This window comes from Podarcis tiliguerta, assembly GCF_965153285.1.
Source record: "Podarcis tiliguerta genome assembly, chromosome: 11".
In the NCBI taxonomy this organism is placed as follows: Eukaryota; Metazoa; Chordata; class Lepidosauria; order Squamata; family Lacertidae; genus Podarcis; species Podarcis tiliguerta.
The window spans coordinates 21,292,736-21,314,677 of record NC_139544.1 but is presented as its reverse complement, the minus strand read 5'-3'; the positions used below and the strand labels follow the sequence as shown (position 1 = coordinate 21,314,677).

The following is a 21,942-nucleotide window of genomic DNA, read 5'->3' as shown; positions in this document are numbered from 1 at the left end:
CCCTCACAGAGCTACAGTTCCCTGTGAGGAAGGTCTGACTGTTAAACCAATCTGGAAACAGTAGCTTTGTGAGGGAAACAGGCATCTCTTAACAAGTTTTGGCAACCCCTTCAGGGTGCCAACTTAAATAAAATGGGGGGCAGGTATGCCCACCCCTCATAATTGATCACGTGGTGCAGTGAACACACACCATTTGGGGAGCCCCTCGGCCCCTAGGAATTGGCTCCTATGGCACCTCTTTAAATTAAAGTTCCTAGGAATTTGGGGAGTTAAACTGTGACTGCTTAAGACCTGTAACAGCGCTTTGAATGTACAATGCTGATACGGCCCTACAGTTGCTAGGCTGGCACCACCATGTGGCAAATCTATACTATACAGCCAAACGGAGAGAGCCTCAAATCCCTTGTGCAGCGTTCACAGAACCAGAGGTGGTTCTGTTGCATGTGACAGCAGTATTGCTCCCAGCAGTGAACACACATTTTCATATGTCCTATTGGTTACCTGCAGGCAGGAGCTGCAGTTTAGTTCTGACGCTTTAATTTCAACAGGGGAAAATCTCACACTGCGCACAGGTAGCCAGGGCTGCTGCAACAAACAGCCATGCAAGCTTTTGGGAGGTAGAGATCCAAGAGGGCATTAGAGGAGGGAGGGAAGGAAAGAGGGACAGAGGCCAGTGTTGCCTGCAGCACCCCTATCCTTCAAGGCACCCCAGGGTGCCACAGCACACTGGATGAATGGCACACTGCTTTAAATATATGGTGTGGATGCGTTCACTGTCAGGAAGCAGGTGCTCTGAAAATATATTGCAATCAGGAGATTACTGGAGGCCCTTTCTGGATGTAATTAAAGAACATGTGCAGGAGAAGAGATCTGATTTTGATCATATAGCTCAGTTGGTAGAGCATGAGACTCTTAATCTCAGGGTTGTGGGTTCGAACCCCACGTTGGGCAAAAGATTCCTGCATTTGAGGAGGCTGGACTAGAGACCCTCACTGCGCTAGAGATGAGCATCTTTCTGGCTCCCCCCATACATTCTGGCCACGCCCTTGTTTTCTGGGTTCCCCCAGCTAGGACTGTTGGTGTATTCAGGACGGCTGCAAGGCATATAAAGAGAAATCAAGCCGCCCGGGTTGTCCTAACATTATTGCCTCCTACGATAAACTCAAATCTAGACTCGGCGTCCCAATCACCCAGACGCGCAACTTGCGTTTGGGCGCGCCCGCCCGCTCGCCCTTTCGCCGCCTGCTTTCCCCGCCCAGGAGTCCGTGACGTCATAACGGCCCGCCTCAGGCCCTGCCCCTCGCTTCGCCCCTCCCCCCGCCCCTCAGAGGCGGCGCGTCCTCCTTCCGCTTTCCCTCTCGCGTACGGGGCGCCTCCGGCCTAGCCCGGCCCCCTCTAGCGGTGCCTCTGAGCCCGAGCTCCTCCTCAGCTTTCGGGGGATGTCGCGCCCGAGCAGCGTCTCCCCGCGGCCTCCCGGAGGGGGCGGCGGTCCTCCCAGCGGGGGCCCGTCCACCGCCGCCGCCTCGTCCTCCTGCTCCGGCAGCGGCCGGTCCAAAGGGCTGAAGGACATTCGCATCGACGAGGAGGTGAAAATCGCCGTGAACATCGCTCTGGAGAGGTTCCGCTATGGGGACCAGCGAGGTAACGGTTCCCCTTCCCTTCCCCCGAGGGTGGAGGAGGGGGTGGACCTGAAAGCGGCCCCAGTCGAAAGAGGCGGGTTTGTTATGGTGGGTCTTCGCGGGTCAGCGCCTAGTTAGTCCATCAGGGCGCCGAAGGAGTCCAGGCAACCAGTTGCAGTCGAGAACAGGGTTGCTTTTCAGTAAGCCTATTAAAACCGAATTATTATTATTTTTTTGCAGCCCTGGGCTGAGCATCACCTGCCAGCACTAGCTCTGCTGCATCCTTGGTGAAGGCATACAGTGGTACCTTGGGTTACATACGCTTCAGGTTACAGACTCCGCTAACCCAGAAATAGTATCTCGGGTTAAGAACTTTGCTTCAGGATAAGAACAGAAATCGGGCTTCGGCAGTGCGGCGGCAGCAGGAGGCCCGATTAGCTAAAGTGGTGCTTCAGGTTAAGAACAGTTTCAGGTTAAGAACTAAACTCTGGAACAAATTAAGTACTTAACCCGAGGTACCACTGTATTAGTCTTATTCTCGCTTTTGTATGTACCTGCCAACTCCTAGAGGCTATGGGGTCTTGGCCCCCCAAAATGAAATATTTGAGGGCACCGTCCCTCCCAAAAAGTTGATGGGCATTGCTATGACGTGCACTATATCATGTGATTATGTGGGGTACAGCTTACGTGCCACCCCCTATTTTATTCAAGTTGGCACCTCTGTATGCATCCATAGCGAGCTGTCTTGCCATGGGTCAGATCACCGTTCCCTCGTGCTGTCTCAGTGGCTGGCAGCAACTCCATGGGCTAGGGAACTAATCTTTGTCCTTTTCCAGTCTGGCACCCATCTTCAGCTCATATATGACCCTTGACCCCCAAATGTTGCTGGAGTTCAATTCATCGTCCCTGACCAACTGGTCATACTGGATTGGGTTGATGCAGAACTACAGGTCCCCATTGTCTACTATAGGGTGCAGTTTACCCCTTGGCCTCTTTAGTCCAGTGCTGCTGTTTGAGATCCTTTCACTGGAGATGATGGGGACTAAACCGGGGATCATGGGCAGGCAATGCAGGAGTTGTATCACTTATGTAGAAGAGGCCCTTCCCATATTTAAGTATGGCATATACCGTTTTTATCTGTAATCTGACTTGAACCCTGTCAGGGGAAAAAGACAGACTATAAATAAAATAATAATACGGCATGCATATTTGCTTTTCATTCACTTATATAGCAAAACCCAATGAATAAAAAATGGTCATGCTGGATCTAACTAAGTTGCTACACTATGTTTCCAGCAGCAGCAAGCTTTATACTGTAGAAAGATCACTAGCAAAGTGATGGCTAGCTCATAGTTTGTCCTCTACCTCTGGACATACCAGAACAGCAGCTAATAGCTGTGGCAGTTACCATAGTAGTAGTACTACTACTACTACTAATAATAAATTTTATTTATATCCCGCCCATCCCAGCCGAAGCCGGGCTCAGAGCGGCTAACATCAAATGTATAACACATTAACATAAAATCAGACAATCAATTAAAATACATCCTCAAATCAGATCAGGATCAGAATAAAATCCAATCAGATGGCAACCCGCAGATTAGGGTTGGGGACCTTAAATGCTTAAATAGCTTGTGGTAGTAACTTTCACACACTAATTGTTTTAAACTATGCATTGTGTGAAATATCTCCTTTGTTCCTCCTTCATCTTTCTTTCTGATCAAATTCAATACATAGTGTGATCCTATTCATATCTACCCTGAAGTAAGCCTTATTACCCTTACCTCTCTCACCCTGACCTCGCCACTGTGATCCATGCGACGGTCACCTCCAGGCTTGATTATTGTAACTCACTCTACATGGGGCTGCCCTTGAAACTGACCCAGAAACTCCAGTGGGTTCAGAATGCCATGGCAAGACTCCTTACGGGGTCTTCGCCTTGGGATCACATTCACCCAGTGCTATACCAGCTGTACTGGCTCCCGGTGGAGTATAGGATCAGGTTTAAGGTGCTGGTTTTAACCTTTAAAGCCCTATAGGGCCTAGGACCCTCATACCTACAGGACCGCCTCTCCTGGTATGTCCCTTACGGTCTGCAGATAACAACACCCTGAAGATTCTGGGCCCCAGGGAGATTAGACTGTCCTCAACCAGAGCCAGGGCCTTTTTGGCCGTGGCCCCGGCCTAGTGGAACATTCTCTCACAAGAGACCAGGGACCTGCAAGATTTGACATTCTTCCACAGGGCCTGCAAGGCAGAGTTGTTCCGCCAGGCCTTTGGTCAGGGTTCAGTCTGACTCATTTTCTCATTGTATAAGAACAAGCATGAAGGAGGTTTCCCAGCCTGCTCACAGGTCCTTATAATATCAGTGGAAACAGTTGGTCCTGGCAAGTATTAACCGCTTTCAATTTTAACCTGAGGATTGTCATTTGTCCAGTTTTAACTTTAATTTATATGAATTAATTTTGGGATTCATTTTAATCAATTGATTGCTTGTTTTTGTGCATATTGTATTATTTATATGATGTTAGCTGCTCTGAGCCTGGCTCTGGCCGGGGAGGGCGGGGTACAAATAAAAATTTATTATTATTATTATCATTATTACTATCATTATTGAATTCAGTGGGACTGAGTTCTACGAGAGTGAGTGCAGTTCTTAGTTTATTGTCCTTAAAAAGTCATTACTTGTTTATTCAGGGGTGATGTATTTCTACTATTTAGAGATAGTTGTATGTAGGCACATACATGTGTGCTTTCTCTTTCAGAAATGGAATTTCCTTCCTCCTTGACTAGTACTGAGAGAGCCTTCATTCATCGACTGAGTCAATCACTTGGTCTGATTTCTAAAAGTAAAGGGTAAGTAAGTACCTTGCTAAAAATACTTACCCATGTGAATGGGAAAATATGCATCTTTCTGGCACAATTTTGTTTTTCAGTTTTGAGTATTGTATTGAGGTGGAATTCTTCCTGAGAGTCTTGGTGTTCTGTTGTTTCAAACAGTTCTGTGTACAAGTACTGCCAGGGTGCGGTGAGATACCTGTTGACACTGTTGAGGCAGATTCATAATTTGGCCTTTGCCCAATTACCTGTGATAAGTAGTTGTTCCTTTCAGGTGACCTTATATGGCTTCCAAGTTTGGACTGTGTAGCCATTGCTGCAGTAACTTTTCCTTCTGCATTCTACCTGCTTTGTAAGGCAGCAGAGATTGGCTGCTGTAGCTATAATGCCACTGCAATACCAAAGAATTTGGAGCATACCAGGTTGAGGAAGGCTGTGTCTAGCTCTGAGGGGTTAGGGTTCTTATATATTGGGCTACTAAACTGAGATATGATTGTCCCTAATGAGAGTATTGTGTCAGGCAGTGAAGAGATTTGAAGCATACCTACTGGAAAACAAGACCCAACCAAATCAGATTTGAAGTTAGATGTTTACTATGCCGAATGTTAAGCCACGTTGATACTTTGTCTTTATGTAGGTACTTAATCCAGGATCAAAAATCTACGGCATGTAGCATCTGAAACTATTTGTAACTGACACTGACTCAAAAAGCACAGCAATGTGTTTAGAGTTTTATTCACGTATTTGGGGAGTCCTAGGATATCTTAATATTTTGAGAAAACTGCTTCACTGTGGGTCTTATAATTCATCTGTGTTTGTAAAGGTTACTCCTGGTGCTGAATATGAAATGATTCTTCCTTCCTTTTTTATTTTTTTAGGAAAGGTGCAAGCAGATATCTAACTGTGAAGAAAAAAGATGGCTCAGAGTTGGCACATACAGTAATGACATGTAATTTGATTCCCAACACAAAACATGCTATTAGAAGCCTTGTACAGCGATTTCCTGTCACCAATAAAGAGCGCACTGAGCTTCTACCAAAGACAGAGAGAGGAAATGTTTTTGCTGTTGAAGCTGGTGCGTTGAGTATATTCTGTTAAGAAATATAATGGTGAATTATGAAGGGAAAAATTATTGCACACCCCAAGCTATGCTTGGAAACTCTTGGAGGTCTATGGCTTATGTGTATATAATGACACAAATACAACCACATAATGTTTTTGCAAATGTGGTTGCCATATAAGTGCTGGTGCGTTCATTGCATTTTGATGGTACTGCAAGAGACTTGGCTTTTACGGCACTACCTTGCTGCCATTTTATTTTTGGAAAGCATTGAATGAAAGCTCTTCACCTTGCAAGCTGTGCATTCTGATAATATGAAATACACCTAAATGTGCACAATCATGCACTATCTTTTCAAATTAAAATGCACAAAAATTGTGGCACATCAAAGCAAAGTAGACCATGACTTGGTTCCCCTATGCCCCCTCTATTAACAGAAAGCAGTGTAATAGAGCCGGAGGCTCCCATTCATGGGAGGACAAGCCATTTTTGCCAGTTCACTATTCCCAAGCAGCCTCTTGTGTTATTTCCCACACCGTTTCTGGCAAGTCCCCCAGCCTTACCAAGCAGATTTTGAGGAAGGAATTTGAGCGTCCTATCTTTCTTGTCTGTAAGCCAGGAGTATTCTCTAAGCAGATACGGATATCGGGTGGACAGTGAGAAAATGTAAACTAAGAGACAAATACAGAGCTCTTCCTGTGATGCTTCCAAAGCATTTTTATACTTGCCTAGCCGTGTAAAAAGACCATTTTCTCTCTAGAAAACATGCATTTCTTCTTATAGTAGACTGAAGCTCAATGGTATGATCTACAGTTTTGTTGTGTTATGGAGCACTGTGGGATGCTGTGCTAAAGCCATTTCAACCCCACCAAACCCTATGCATGCAAAAAGATTGGGAGATTTGTGGTTCAGTGGCCAATGAAGAAATAGCCTTTATAAGACTCACAAGAATGGTCATTAACAGCTTTCACCAAAGTTTGTGACATGCTATGTTGCAGGTGTTCTGAACAGCCACAGCAGCACTAATTGTTGTGCGGCTGCTAAGCGGCAGCCTCATGTTTGGCTGTAAACATGGGCAAAGCTAAATGTGCAAGTGAAGCATACCATTTCTAAAGATAAAAGCCTTGTTTGTGCTTAGGGCTGATCACTCCCCAACCCCTGTGTAGTGATATAATTATGTGCTGTTAGCACGGTTGTTTACTTCCCCCCTCCCCTGGGGGAAAAATGTAATCTTGATTAGTTTGCCAGGAAGTATTCAATTTTACATACTTATAAAGACTGGGCGTGCATCTGTTTAGATTAATAGCAAGTTTGGTGCAGTCATCACTTTTGTCTTTTCTTAGAGAATAGAGAAATGAGCAAAACAAGTGGGCGACTTAACAATGGCATCCCTCAAATCCCAGTGAAACGGGGAGAATCTGAATTTGATTCGTTTCGGCAGTCTCTACCAGTTTATGAAAAGCAGGATGAAATTGTTAGAATTATTAAAGAAAATAAAGTTATTTTGATTGTGGGGGAAACTGGATCAGGAAAAACCACTCAGGTATGTATTCTATCAGAATTTGAAATGGAAAGATCTTTTGAATTGCTTATTTACAAATTCCAAAGTAGTTTAAATCTCAAGTACTTAGTTTTGCCTACTAATGGAAATACACTTTCATTTTGATGACTTATTTTTTTCTGGTTACCGTATTTTTCGCTCTATAAGACACACCAGACCAGAAGACGCACCTAGTTTTTGGAGGAGGAAAACAAGAAAAAAAATATCCTGAACCTCAGAAGGCAGAACAGCAAGAGGGATCACTGCACAGTGAAAGCAGCTTCTGGGATAGCTGCGCAGCCTGCTTTCGCTCCATAAGACACACACACATTTCCCCTTACTTTTTAGGAGGGAAAAAGTGAGTTATAGAGCAAAAAATACGGTACTTATAAAGGTTCAACAACTTTGATTTCTTATGTATTTTACTATTGAAGCATCTTTTTGCAGAAAACTAATATCTACTCAGGACACTTGGTGTGGGTTTGGCTGGACCACATTCTCAGTTGGTCGTAATAAATTGTGTCCTGGTTCACATGTCATCCTAAGTTAAAATATTGCTTAGCAGGACTGCTTGAGCATGTGGGCTTCCAGAGAAGAGCTTGAGCTGTTTCGCTCTTGCCTGGTCCAAGGTCTGGCCTAGTATGTCGTCTGAACAGGTGCTTGTGGTTAAGTTCTCTCTTCACCCACCAGGAGCTGTAACCAAAGGTCCGGTTTGTAGAAGATACTGAGTCAGCCTTTGGCTTTGATTGGCATGGCATAGCAGCATAAAGAACATTTTCTCCAGTAGCCTGCACAGATTGGCTCAGTATTATGTGTGAACTGGGCCCCTTGTGAGGAAGGTGCAGATTACAACTTTTTCAACACTAATCTAAAATCTCTGTGTTCAGATTCCCCAGTTTCTACTTGATGACTGCTACAAAAACGGAATACCGTGTCGCATATTTTGCACTCAGCCAAGACGTTTAGCAGCAATTGCTGTGGCTGAAAGGGTTGCTGCTGAGAGAAGAGAGAAGATTGGGCAGACGATTGGCTATCAAATCCGACTGGAAAGCAGGTGCTGCCAATATTGCTTGTAGTTTTGGATAGAAAGTGTTTTAGAAATATTTAGAAAAATGTGAGACAATAGAGCAGAAATGTATTATAGTTGTACCTCGAAAGTCGAACAGAATCCATTCCGGAAGTCTGTTTGACATCTGAAACGTTCGGAAACCAAAGCGTGGTTTCTGATTGGCTGCAGGAAGTTCCTGCAGCCAATCAGAAGCCGCGGAAGCCTTGTCGGACATTCGGTTTCCAAAAGGATGTTTGAAAACCAGAACATTCACTTCCGGTTTTTTGATCGTTTGGGAGCTGGAACATTCAACTACCAAGGCGTTAGGGAGTTGAGATACGACTGTACTTGCCAATAAAAATTTAACGGGGTAATTACCTGCTCCCCCTGTTCTTTTAGCCTTTGGCGCTCTCCTTTCAGAGGTAAGGCAGGGAGCCACAAGGGGTTCCACATGTGGCTGCTACCCTTTTTTTCACAGCTCACCTCTGATGACACCTGCAATTCCTTTATGAACCTCCTCAAAAGTCAAAGCCATCCGCTGAGTCTCTGCCTTTCAAGTTTAAGTGGGCCCCGCACCCCCAGTAGAGCGCCCCATTTATCAAATGCTCACCAAGGAATGCGTGCCTGGTGTAATTTTTTATCTGCATTGGGTGAAGACCTCTTTGCCAAGGTCTTTTAGCCTCCTTCCTTTGCTCTGCTGTTTTAGTGACATCCCCACTTTTTCTATTCTTGATTGTTTTAATTGAAAGCCATGCTGAAACTTGTGAAGTTGAAGGAGTGGGGTATTTTAAATAAAAAAATTTAAATGTGTATTGCATAACGCTTCCATTACACTATTAAACAGGGCTGCACTGTGGAACCTCAAAAATGGAAGCAAAAGAGCTCTCTAGCTCAGAATATATCAATGGTTTAGCATTGTAAAAGTCCATAGGTGGAAGGCTCGAAAAAAGACACTGTAATGAGCGGTTTGCAGAAGTCAGTATGTTGATCTGTTCCATGCATTCTGACAGTGGAGACAAGGGTGCATGTATCAGACAGACAGACAGACAGACAGACAGTGGGTGTTTTTGCTCCCTTTCTGAATATACTACTATATAAAACATGGTTTTGTCCTGAAGACAAGAGGGACTGTTGTCTCTCAGGCAAGTGGTTATTTGCAATCTTGTGTCACTAAAAGTTGTAGGTCAGATAGTATTTATGCATAGTCAACAATCTTATGCAGGGCTGGGTGTGATAAATTTGTGACATATTTGTAATGACTTCATATCTGTGATGTGTGCAAATACTTCTTCATAAGCTGTTTTGTATTTTTAACAGGGTCTCTCCAAAGACACTTTTAACGTTTTGCACTAATGGTGTATTACTTCGTACATTAATGGCAGGAGATAGTGCACTGTCAACTGTAACTCATGTCATTGTGGTAAGGTTGACTAATTATTTCTCACGAAAATAACTATGCCAAATTTTTGAAGTTGTGAAACTTGACGTAAAGTTCTTCTTGTTAGTTCTTTATTAAACTTTATGCATAAATTGACACAAGGAGCACCGTGATCAACTTTATAGTTTTGGAGTTGGCTGACTTTGAGCCACTTGCTGTCAGATGTGTTTATTCAGATAACCAAGAGGCTACAAATAGCTTATGGTAGGCACATAAAGCTTGATAACTACAATTCTGAAGTTGAGTTGTGTCTACCTTAGTCAACAGAATACTAAAACCTTAAATGGCTCAGGATGCGGTATGGAAATTTAACATAGTAGTAGTAGTAATAATAATAAATAAATAAAACAGGTCCAGTTTTTATTCATAAAGTTGTCTTTAGTGGACAGTAAGTGGCTGATTAAAAACTAAAGGAGAGCTTAACTGACATGTCTGCTATAGTGTGAACTTGTCACCAGCAGATAACTGGAATGATGTGTGCACAAACGAACTATAAGAGCACACAGGTGTTAACATGTATCCCACAACATCAGACGTGCTGCTAGACTGATGACATGGTGAAACCTTGTGCTCAGTGAAGCAAAGAACATGCTCACAAGAGAAAGCCTGAGGGGGATAAGAGAACAGGGTGGCAGGTCTGAAGAGTAGCAGTTGGGTAGAACATAATACCTAACACGCTGCATAAATTTAATCTAGTAAAATGTTAGTCAGATAAGCTTACTTTAGCACTTCTGCTAATATGAGAAAGATTACTGCTTCTGGATGAATGCTGTGTTAATTCTATATAGATCCCAATAAATGCCTAGCAGGTGTATTTGAAAAAATATAAAACTATTGTCAAATGACAAAATTTGTAATGCAGAAGTTACGTAGTACACTGTGGCAAACCTCTTAAGCTCTGTTCTAAAGAGGGCTCTCTCTCTTGTCTATATTGCAGGATGAAGTCCATGAGAGAGATCGGTTCAGCGACTTCTTGTTAACGAAGTTAAGAGATACACTACAAAAACACTCATCGTTGAAACTCATACTTTCTAGTGCTGCCCTGGATGTGAACCTCTTTCTCAGATATTTTGCAGGCTGTCCAGTGATATATAGTAAGTTCAAATGCTAGTAGGAATCAGTCTACTAAATTAAGTTGAAATCATTTTCCTTAGCTTGGTGTAGTACATGTCAAACCTTGGAAACAAATCAATGTATTATTATTTTTGTTACTATTACTACTGCTACTACTGCCTTTCATATACACGTCTCAAAGCAATGTGCAAAATGCAACAAAAAACAGGTAAAAGTCACACAGAAATTGAGAGCAGATATATTTTAAAACAATACAAAATAGACATCCATGGCAGAGACCTATTCATCTGGCTGAGAAAGCTTGTAACAATTAGTATACAATTTCCTTAATCCAATATGCAGATATTAAAGCTGCATTTCTATAAGTCTTGAACTACTTTTTTTGGTACATATTTACTATTTTTACATGCCATATGTATATCTATATACAGTCGTACCTCTGCTTACGTATCCCTCTGGTTACATAAACTTCGCGATACGTAAGTGGCAAACCCGGAAGTATATTTCCGGGTTTTTGCCGCATGCGCAGAAGTATTCTACTGCTGCGTGCACGCAGAAGCAGTCCCTCTGGTTGCAGAAACCTCAGGATCTGACCGGAGCTCTGGAATGGATCCCATCTGCAACCGGAGGTACCACTGTATAGAGAGAAAGAGATTTAGCAGTTTGAAACCTGTAAGCTACAGGGTTAAGTATGATATTGATGATTTAGCATAAACTTGATTATTTATATTCATGTCTTCAGTACCAGGAAGACCATTTGAAGTAAAAGAGATGTTCCTTGAAGACCTACTAAGAAGCACAGGCTACACAAATAAAGAGATGATCAAATACAAAAAGGAAAAACAGCGAGGTTGGTATCTATATATGCAGGTGTTAGAAGGGAGATGTATCTAGAGATAAGCAAACATTGCAAACATCCCCCCCCAAATATACTGTGAAACAGTGGTAAATAAATATACATTTCCATCTTTACTCCTTTTCTTTGTGTTAAACATTTAAAAATGTTCTCCAGAGGAAAAACAACAGACAACTCTGACTGAATGGTATTCTGCACAAGACAACAGCAAGCCAGAATTGCAGCGCCAGAGAGCAATACCAAATGTGGCTGAAGAATATGATCTGTTGGATGATGGCGGTGACACAGTGTTCAGTCAGTTGGTATGAATTTGTTTAAAGATTCCAATTTTTATGAAACAAGAACGGTATGATCTAGGTTCAGATTTCCACCAACATTCATTTGCGTATGAAGCTCATAATCAGCTTAGTCTCTGCATGCACAACAGATGTGCATTCATAGAGGTCCCCCTGACTTTATCTACTCTCCAGGATTTCTGTAAAGTCAGGCTTCTGCTTCACCTTTCCAAGTGACTCATTACTGTTTTCATACAGTATATGTTAGTATATGCCTATAGTATATGCCTATTTTTGTATTTGTGCATGGTGGGGCTCTGGGGCTCTCTCTCTCTAACACCTATGTGTAATTCTGTGTTGTTTATAAATGGGGGAGTAGCTTGAGTTCAGGATGCCTTGCCTTCTGCAGAGGACTTTCTCTCACTTTGGCACAGTAAAAGCTACTTTTAAACTTGAGAGGGAGGGGCTGCCATTAAGAATAGAAAGTTAAGACAGCAAAAAGCTCCACTATGTATATAGATCTAGGTCCTTGGTCTTTTCTTTAACTTAAGAGTGTTACTTCCCATATTGTATATTATTCATGACAATCAACCTGGAAGAAATCCTTTCTGTAAAGTCAAAGAAAAGCCAACTAAGCATGCATCTAGCATGCAAGTTTTGAAACATTGAAGCCTCTTATTCTGTCAGTTTCAGAGTGAGGAAATAGCAACTGCAGATCGTCTGTTGCTCTTAGATAGCATTCAGATAAAAAGGTAATGTTGTTTCCCTATTTTCAGGCTGAAAAAGATGTTAACTGCCTTGAACCTTGGTTAATTAAAGAAATGGATGCTTGTCTCTCTGATATTTGGCTACACAAAGACATTGATGCCTTTGCACAGGTGTTCCACCTTATTTTAACTGAAAATGTCAGTGGTAAGTTTGCATTCTTAACTTTCCCTTGCTAAACTATGCACATAAGCCATAAATATCTTATTTGCCCTGGTCCATACCTTTTAAAAATAATATGTGTTTTCTTGGAGTTAGGCATTTTCTGGAACTCTTTAAAATTATTTTTGAATAAGTGGTCTGGAACTAATGAGCAATCACTATAGCCAAGATCCAACCCTCTGCAGCAGAGGGCAGGGTGGTGGCCGGGGGAGAATGGCAAATTTCATTGCAAAAATGGAAGGTCATTGTGCAAGTGGAATGCCACAGTTGGTGTTTCTGCAATATTCACATTTTCCCAAAGCATAGGAAGCTGCCCTATACCGAATCAGATCATTGGTTCATCCAGCTCAGTTTGTCCACACTGACTGTCAGTGATCGAACCTGCAACCTTCTGCTTGCAAAACAGATACTGTACCACTGATCAATTCCTTTTCTTTAAACATGCAGCTTAATCTTCTGTATATTTCCTCTGGAGCAAGTTCCAGGTAAATGTATATAGGTTTAAACCCAAAGTAATAAGAATTCATGCAAGCTACTCTTTAAAGTTGTGGACCCTGGGTTAGTTGAAATCAATGGAGTGCATTTGCCATAATTTAAATGGATTTCCCATTGATTTCAGTGGGAACTAAGTGCAGCTAAGTTGGTATGGATCCAACCCAGAATGTTCTGAAAAGATTTTGCCAAAATAGTTTGGAGAGTTGAGCATTTTGTTAAACACTAACTTTCCCCTTCTCCTTGTCCTAGTTGACTACAGGCACAGTGAGACAAGCGCAACAACTTTAATGGTAGCTTCTGGAAGAGGTTTCTTGAGTCAAGTAGAACAGCTGATTGGTATGGGAGCAAACATTCACATCAAATCATCCAATGGCTGGTAAAACAATCTCATTGCAACTTTTCCCCATTCATTTCTTTGTGTATGTGCGGGTGTATGTAGAGAGAAATCATGGATTATTAGAAATGTTGGGGGTAAGTTATAAGCTGTTTTTTAAACAACAATATTTTTTTGTTAGTCCCCACACTATCTACTCCACATTGCTGGTGCTATACGCTGTATTGCCTGAGATCTGGCAGACCTAATTGTCAGAGATCCAGTCTGTTGTAATAGATTTCAGTGTTTGCTTAAATATTTGTGTGATTATGCTGAAGTAGATAGAAGAAATTTCAACAATTTATAGCTAATACAGAGGGAAGTGGGAGATTATAGAATTGTCCTTCTTTTACCCTACAAGACAAGACCATCACAGTCTGTTGCATTACTAAAGCAACTAGCTCCTGTCTACTAGTCTGCGACTTCCCCACCCCTGAAGAGCAAAACCTCAACAAACTCAACTCTAAAACGAGTGGGATACTTTTACTGTTTACTGCTGCCTTCCCACAGGGGTTATCTGTGGGGGCCCACATGCCAGTAGTGGACATAACTGGTGGCATCAGTGAGTGGGGCCAGAGCAGACAGTGGGCAGAACATCCCTTTTTTCTCTCCTTTTACCTCCATACTTTCTCTTTCTTCCTGCTCCTCCATTTCCCCCCTCCTTCCCACTTGCAGGGAAGTAGGCCGAGGGTTTGCCTGAGGGCTGCAGGTTTGCTCAGCCTTGATGTAATGTGCCACATGATTTTTGTCCAAAAGTCTCCCATGTGAAGATTTTTTTTATTTCTACAATTCATTTGGTTGGGTATGGTAGTTTATAGTGCTATGAGTTCAGCTAATAAATACAAATTGTTTAGAATCTTGTTACTCTAAGTTTGTATTACCGTATTTTTCGCGCTCTAACATGCACCCGACCATAACACGCACGTAGTTTTTAGAGGAGGAAAATCTGTAGGCATGCCACCCGTAGGCATTCCCTCCTTAACACGCACAGACATTTCCCCTTACTTTCTAGGAGGAAAAAAGTGAGTGTTATGGTGCAAAAAATACAGTAGTTCTGCTTTTTCTGATTAGTGGAACCCTATTCAGACATGCCTCTAATGAGGGTGGAGGACAGAGTATGTACCTACCTCTCCCACCCCCACCATGCCTTCAGTATCCACATGGTAGATGTCATGTTAAAACAGGGCTCATGCACACAGGCTAGATGTGCATGATGTTTACCGCCCTGTCTTTGAGAAGCAGTGCATGAATTTGGCCTATGCTCTCTGACCTCTAATTTAAGTTCTGTTTTGGTCTTTGTTCCAATTCAATTTGACACTCGGCCGTAAACAGAAATTGTTTGCAAGAATCTCTTTCTCCCTGCTTCAAGGAGAATTGGGGAGAAATTATGTGCAATGTAGACATAGCCGAAGTTCAGAATTGGGTATGTTTCTCTGCACAGTAAATTGAGGCGGAAGAATCTTCTGATGACTTCAATAAATAATAGTAGTCATTTAGCACTTTTCCTGTTAGCTGGAAGCACTTCCCAAACATTATCTTAGTAAATCTATATAATCAAAAAAGTCTTAATTATATCTCCACATATCAATTAGAGCTCCTTGGTTTTTAAAAGAAATAGAGCTTTTGATCAAGTCCCGTCCTCTTGGCTCTACTTTAATTTTTGACTTTTTTTTTTAGTACTGGAAAAAATGTATTATAGTCCTAGGCAAAGGATTTTTGTAAGTACTCAGTAGGATTCTTGCCTCTAGTCATATGCAGGCTAATAAAATAAGATTAAAAATGCCGTCCTGAATGTAACTAACAATGACTGAAAATGTTCTTTGTTCATAGGTTACATTTTTGTACTTAAGCAAAATGCTTGTTTTATTTTTTTATAATTATTACAGGACAGCTTTAGACTGGGCTAAGCACTTCGGACAGACAGAAGTGGTTGATCTGTTGGAGTCCTATTGGTAATGTGTTTATTAACTCTGGAATCATAGAATCATAGAACTGTAAAGCTGGAAGTGACCACAAGGGTCATCTAGTTCAATCCCCTGCAATGCAGGAATCTTTTGCCCAACGTGGGGCTTGAACCCACATTGCTGAGATTAATAGTCCCATGTGCTACCGACTAAGCTATCCCATTGTGCTTGAGTACATGGCAGAGAACTGCCTGTACTTTCTAAAGCATGGATAGGGAACTGGATCTGGCCAGCTGATTCCAAGGCCCTTGGGTTTGTGGGAAGACTCCTTTGTAGTTTTCAGATAATAGTGGAAGTAGATCAAGGAACCAACAGCCTCAAGAATTATATTTTTCTAAATCTGCTTCCATGTTCTGCAAGTATTGCCAATTTCTTGACGTGTGTATTTTTTGGTGCTTGTATTTTAGTGCCTCACTAGAGTCAGGTAATCTCGATGAAAGTTCTTTGGTCCATGCAAATGCTAGTGAACTCAGTGCGGAAGACAGAGAACTCCTAAAGGCTTATCATCACAGCTTTGATGATGAAAAAGTGGATCTTGACCTGATCATGCACCTGCTATACAACATCTGTCACAGCTGTGATGCAGGTAAATGCAGATGTAGTGCTTATTTTCATTTTAAGCATCTTTTACATGCACATGCTTTAGTCTGTGCTCTGGTACCTAGACTACTATGCACATAAAACATTTGTTGGAAGCCAAAGGCTGTCATATTCCACATGTGAGCTTGTGAGAAGTAGAGTCCTGCAGTAAATTGACTTTTTTTGTCTGATCAGCAAGACTGCTCTTATCTTACAAATGCATTTGACTGTGATTATGCCCCACTCCTCTTTTCCTATCGATGGTTCTTATAAAATGGGCCCCCATGTGTATGAATGGAGATGGGCAGGTTTTGCTTCACACTAACACAGACTACATTAGTGGGCACACGCCTCAAACTTGTACTTTGTGCCCTCTGACCATATGTAGCCCATCCCTGTCTATGTTTAGAATCATAGAATTGTAGAATTGGAAAGGGCCATGAGAATCATCTAGTCCAACCCCATGCAATATGGGAATCTTTTGCAAAATATGGGACTCGAACCCATGACCCCATGGGTCTCCTGCTCCACCACCTAAGCTCATAATGAAAGACCAGGTGCTAAGAATAGCTTTCTCTTACTCTATTTCCTTTCACTTTGGAACTTTGTCTTAAAGGAGCGGTTTTAATTTTCCTTCCTGGATATGATGAGATTGTTGGCTTGAGGGACCGCATCCTGTTTGATGACAAGAGGTTTGCTGATAATGCTCACAGGTAAAAAAAAATCTGTAACTCTTATTTTGGTATATTGGTTTTACTCTTAGAAGACTGCATTTCATTCAATTCATACTTCTTTGCTATTAGGTTCCAAGTTTTTATGCTGCATTCAAATATGCAGACATCAGATCAGAAGAAGGTTCTAAAGACCTCTCCCCCAGGCATCCGCAAAATAGCAAGTATCAAATTACTTTTTAACCGTTTCTATCAATCCACATTCTTTTCACATCAACTGTTATTACAGCGTAATGTGTTGTTTCAGATTCTTTCTACAAATATTGCCGAAACCAGCATCACAGTTAATGATGTTGTCTTTGTGATTGACTCTGGAAAAATGAAGGAGGTATGCCATTTGCCTGTTCATCTATTTTTTTTTTAAGATACTGCTTAATATAATACAGTCATACATCATGTTACGTTTGCTTCATGTTACGTTATTTCAGGTTACGTCCCCCGGTGACCCGGAAGTACCGGAAAGGGTTACTTCTGGGTTTCACCGCTCGTGCATGCGCAGAAGCGCAAAATGACATAATGCACAGAAGTGGCGAATCGCAACCCGCACATGCGCAGATGCTCCGCTGCGGGTTGCGCTCTTTTCATGTTGCGAACGGGCCTCCAGAATGGATCCCGTTTGCAACCACTGTAGTCTCTAAGTGGTTTATATAAAATGAAGTTTAGCAGTTGCTAAAAAAGAGGTGAAAATAAAACACAACTGTATATTGCAAAAAGCCCCTCAAATTTATCTTAGACTCACGTTTAATTTTAGTTTACCATAAACTAAAAGTGTGCTGTATTGTAAACAAAACATTTAAAGAAGGGTTTTAGTACAGTGGCACCTTGGGTTAAGTACTTAATTCATTCCGGAGGTCTGTTCTTAACCTGAAACTGTTCTTAACCTGAAGCACCACTTTAGCTAATAGGGCCTCCTGCTGCCGCCAATCCGCCGGAGAACTATTTCTGTTCTCATCCTGAAGCAAAGTTCTTAACCCGAGGTAATATTTCTGGGTTAGCGGAGTCTGTAACCTGAAGCGTATGTAACCTGAAGCATATGTAACCTGAAGTATATGTAACCCGAGATACCACTTTACAATGTGTAAAATATTGTTACATGCCACACCAATCTCCAACTAGTGTGAGATTCCAGGGGTCTTGGCTTTCACCCAGGGTTCATGTTTTCCTCAGAAATAAGGCACAGTGGAGACTGCAGTGTCTTTATGACTAATGTTGTTTTTGCACACGTATATATGCAACCTGAGTCTGTAGTGGAGGGATTTCCAGCATTCAGATTTCAAGAGGATGTTCTGCTGCTGGAAGGGTGGGACTTGATTTTTGCCAGTTCCCCAGCAGCTCTCTGTGGCCCTGAAATGCTGCTTTGGGGATGGAAACATGTAAAGTGGAATCAGGGAAATTCACCTCCTCCCTTCTCTCCAGCAGGAGCCTCAAATGAATCTCAGTGCCTTCTATAAATGCAAAGAGAACTTCTGTTCTCGGAAGGGCACGCCTGGATCCAGGCCAATGTATGCCAAAATCACTTCACAAAACTATTGTTAATTTAGATTATTTTATCATTCAAGTGTTCATTTCACCTTGCTATTCTAAATCTACATGCTAATAAAAGTGTTTTCTTGAAATTTTAGAAGTCCTTTGATGCATTGAACTGTGTGACCATGCTGAAGATGGTATGGATTTCTAAAGCTAGTGCCGTTCAGAGAAAGGGCAGGTAATGCAAATATCATGAATATTTTCTTCTAAGAACAGATTACAAACAGATTACAAACAGACTATTCTTACTTTTTCAAGAAAAAAATTTTCCCCATAGAATTACTGGTATAAGATTACTTGAAACAGGTTAATTTTGATTTTTAAAAAAGCTTAAATGTTAGTACTTTTATTTTTATTTTTCAGCAAAACCTTTCTTAGACTATTTCTGGAAATAATATCGTTTTGGAGACATCTGGTTGTGCTTTTCACACTATTCACTTTGGATCACACACCAGCCCTGTGTTTAAAATTTATATTGTAGTATTCTTAAGAAGCGCATGTTACATTTCCAATTAATTTGAGCCCTTCAGGCAAAAGTTATAATGAATGACACTTCTGAAAGAGCTTATTTATGAAATCTACTTTCTACTTTCAACATCTCTTTTTCCTGCTTTGATTTTTAAAATTCTACTCTTCTATGTATTGACTTACCTTAAATAATACTTACTGTTTCTAAGGGCAGGACGTTGTCGACCTGGAATTTGTTTCCGACTTTTTAGTAGACTCAGATTTCAAAATATGCTGGAATTTCAGACCCCAGAACTACTAAGAATGCCACTACAGGTTAGTGATCTTTCTTGTTTTGTTAAGTCCAAAGAGGTCTTTATAACACAATGGTCCTACTCAACCTTCAAGCCAAACCATGACTTGTGCTAACCATAGTTTAGACTCCAAACCATGGTTTAGAATGGTTTGTTTCCTTTTATTTTCTGTCCTCCCCCCAGTTTACTTGGAGCTTCAGCTTCTGGAGTCTGAAAAATGGTTCAGGCTTCATGGTATTGGAAACTATTGACCTTTGCTTCCCAGCTGGTTGGGAAGAATATGCCAGAATTCTTCTTTATTCATGTCACGCTAAGCTATGCTTTAGCAGGATGTGTGAACATGACCAGTATGTGGAAGGTTGCTGTTTGAAGCACTTACCATAGGACACCTCAATTTTAAAAGAATCTAAAATAACCCATTGTATTTCTATAAAATACTTGTGGAAGTCTGATCAGTATTAAGAGGTGTCCTGCACCTCTGCTTCACATCATACCAAAAAGCAGCCTTGCACAATGTTGCAGTGTTGTGTCCGGTGGTAGTCACTGATGATGGTGTTGCTGGTTTTGTTTGCCTATTTGCATTCCTTTGCAGGAACAACATTGTATGAGTTAGCACAGAATGTCTGTAGAATGTCACAAGCAAACATTTTTCTTTAGCTGCTTTTTATATATCAAGGCTTAAGTAGAAATGAGCAATTGATTGCACCTTACAGTACGGTATCGTAGGCAAGATTCCTTGATCCCACTGAATTTGATGGTACTTGATTTTCAGTAGAGCAATTATATAGCTTTAAGATAAAAATCTGGTTTTACTGCAGACTTGCTATACTGAAAGTGTGAATATTCTTAGTTTCTTTATTTTTGTTACAGCTTTACCACATGTTTTGGATCAGGGGTGATTAAAGCTGAATATTCGATTTTGTGTATTTTAGTTCACACATTTTCAAATGTCAGACTGGCATAAGAGTTTGTTAAGTACTAGGGAGCAATCAGTTTTTCTCCTATGCATTTACTGAGCTAATACTTGGGGGGGGGGAAATAAGTAACTAATTAATCCTGTAAACATATACCCACTTTACTTATAGAAATCCCATTGGAATCCATGGCATTTCTGAACAGACAAGTATAGAGTTGCACTCCAAGCACATTGTTTAATATATCTATCCTTAATCAAGTATTCCATGTATATGTTTTAATCTATGTTTGGTTCTTGCTCCCAATTAATTTAATAATTATCCGCTTAGAGATACAGTACTGTTATGCTTTTTATTTAGATGTTTTGCTTATGCTGGTCTGTGACCATAATGAAGTAAATTCATTCAATGTAAGGACATTATATTGTGTATTCTGGTTTTTCTGAAACGTGTCTTCATTTCTAGGAGCTTTGTCTGCATACAAAATTGCTAGCTCCCATCAACTGCCCAATTGCTGACTTCTTGATGAAAGCTCCAGAACCACCTCCTGCTTTAATCATAAGAAATGCTGTACAGATGCTTAAGGTGAGTAATATAAATAAAGCTACTCTTGCCCCTGTATTTTTATTTATTACCAGCTTTTATAACGATTCCTAAAACACTAAATTTTTGCATAACTACTGAAATTACTAGCTCTGAAAAAATCCCGTAAGCACCTTTCCCAATTTCATCAGTGCCCTACTTAATACTTCTCCTCTGAAGTTTGCCTTGGAAATATCTGATCAAAGGTGGCTTTACATGAGTCTGTGTTTGAATTGTTTGTATGAAACAATTCACTTGCATTTTCAGATGAAGCCACGACAAGAGAAATAGTTGCTAAGCTAATTGAAATTTGGAGTCTAGTCGTTACCTGCCTTTGAAATGTGCATTTCTTTGCAAGCTGATTTTGTTTGCTCTTTTAAAAAATAGACAATAGATGCTATGGATACCTGGGAGGATCTGACAGAACTTGGCTATCATCTGGCTGACTTACCAGTAGAACCTCATCTCGGCAAAATGGTGCTGTGCGCCGTTGTTCTGAAGTGCCTGGATCCTATTCTGACAATCGCATGTACCCTTGCATATCGCGACCCATTTGTGTTACCTACGCAGGCCTCTCAAAAGCGTGCAGCCATGCTGTGTAGAAAAAGATTTACTGCAGGAACATTTAGTGACCATATGGCTCTTCTCCGGGCTTTCCAGGTATTGCGAGTCTACAAAAACCCCCAAAACACTTATGATCTTTGTGAAATCTATCAGAAAGCAAGGAGGCACTTAAGCTAGATTAACACATCTTGAAATGTTACCTAGTGCAGTCTAGTAAACTAATATTATCAGAGGCCAGTTACCAAGCCTTTGTACACCTTGTCTGCTATGGCTGCTGCTTCTTGCCTCCCTCCCTTGCTGTTTGCCACCTGCCACTTGTTCCCCTTTTAAACTGCTGCTAGCTGGAAAAGCAGTGCTATGTTGATTGTATGTGTATTGTCTTTCTTTGGCCTTTGCTTATAAGACTGCTATTGCTCTAAACTGAGTCTGAGGGTGGGCTGCTTGGAGATATGCAAGCCCAGCTTTTGTATTGCGGTAGCATTGTTTTAACAATCAGAAAAGATGAGTTTCTAATTTCCATTGAGCCATGGCTTTAATCACCTGGTTCATCTCCATTTTCCCATGAATCTCTTGTTTTTAAGTTGAATTATTGTACACAGATAATGTTGGAAGCTATGCTATGGGAAAAGTATGCCCCCATCCCCTCCTTGCAGTGAGGTAGATTGCTCTAATATTATGATTAAGTAAGGATTAATTAAAGTTACTTTTATCCATGATGCTAAGGAGAAAGGTTAATAGCATACTACCCGTATTTCCTCATCTGCCCATTGATGGGGG

General features: G+C 41.3%; 1 protein-coding gene across 4 annotated transcripts in view; it reads left to right on the top strand.

The window, feature by feature from the left end:
* The first annotated feature begins 712 nt into the window (after nt 1–712).
* The window catches only part of YTHDC2 (YTH N6-methyladenosine RNA binding protein C2), a 35,008-nt gene continuing 13,778 nt past the window's right edge, over nt 713–21,942 (top strand). For 2 of the 4 annotated variants that reach the window (XM_083403656.1, XM_083403655.1), the window contains exons 1-20: nt 713–1,641; nt 4,385–4,475; nt 5,336–5,532; nt 6,861–7,060; nt 7,945–8,111; nt 9,423–9,525; nt 10,481–10,637; nt 11,360–11,467; nt 11,630–11,775; nt 12,525–12,660; nt 13,420–13,546; nt 15,430–15,495; nt 15,915–16,093; nt 16,703–16,799; nt 16,890–16,977; nt 17,065–17,145; nt 18,440–18,522; nt 19,022–19,127; nt 20,485–20,604; nt 20,989–21,261. In XM_083403656.1, the coding sequence (XP_083259782.1) occupies nt 1,440–1,641; nt 4,385–4,475; nt 5,336–5,532; nt 6,861–7,060; nt 7,945–8,111; nt 9,423–9,525; nt 10,481–10,637; nt 11,360–11,467; nt 11,630–11,775; nt 12,525–12,660; nt 13,420–13,546; nt 15,430–15,495; nt 15,915–16,093; nt 16,703–16,799; nt 16,890–16,977; nt 17,065–17,145; nt 18,440–18,522; nt 19,022–19,127; nt 20,485–20,604; nt 20,989–21,261 (2,727 nt within the window). In that variant the 5' untranslated portion in view covers nt 713–1,439. The remainder of the gene's footprint in view (nt 1,642–4,384; nt 4,476–5,335; nt 5,533–6,860; nt 7,061–7,944; nt 8,112–9,422; nt 9,526–10,480; nt 10,638–11,359; nt 11,468–11,629; nt 11,776–12,524; nt 12,661–13,419; nt 13,547–15,429; nt 15,496–15,914; nt 16,094–16,702; nt 16,800–16,889; nt 16,978–17,064; nt 17,146–18,439; nt 18,523–19,021; nt 19,128–20,484; nt 20,605–20,988; nt 21,262–21,942) is intronic. The other 2 variants (XM_083403653.1, XM_083403654.1) reach the window with 2 other exon arrangements.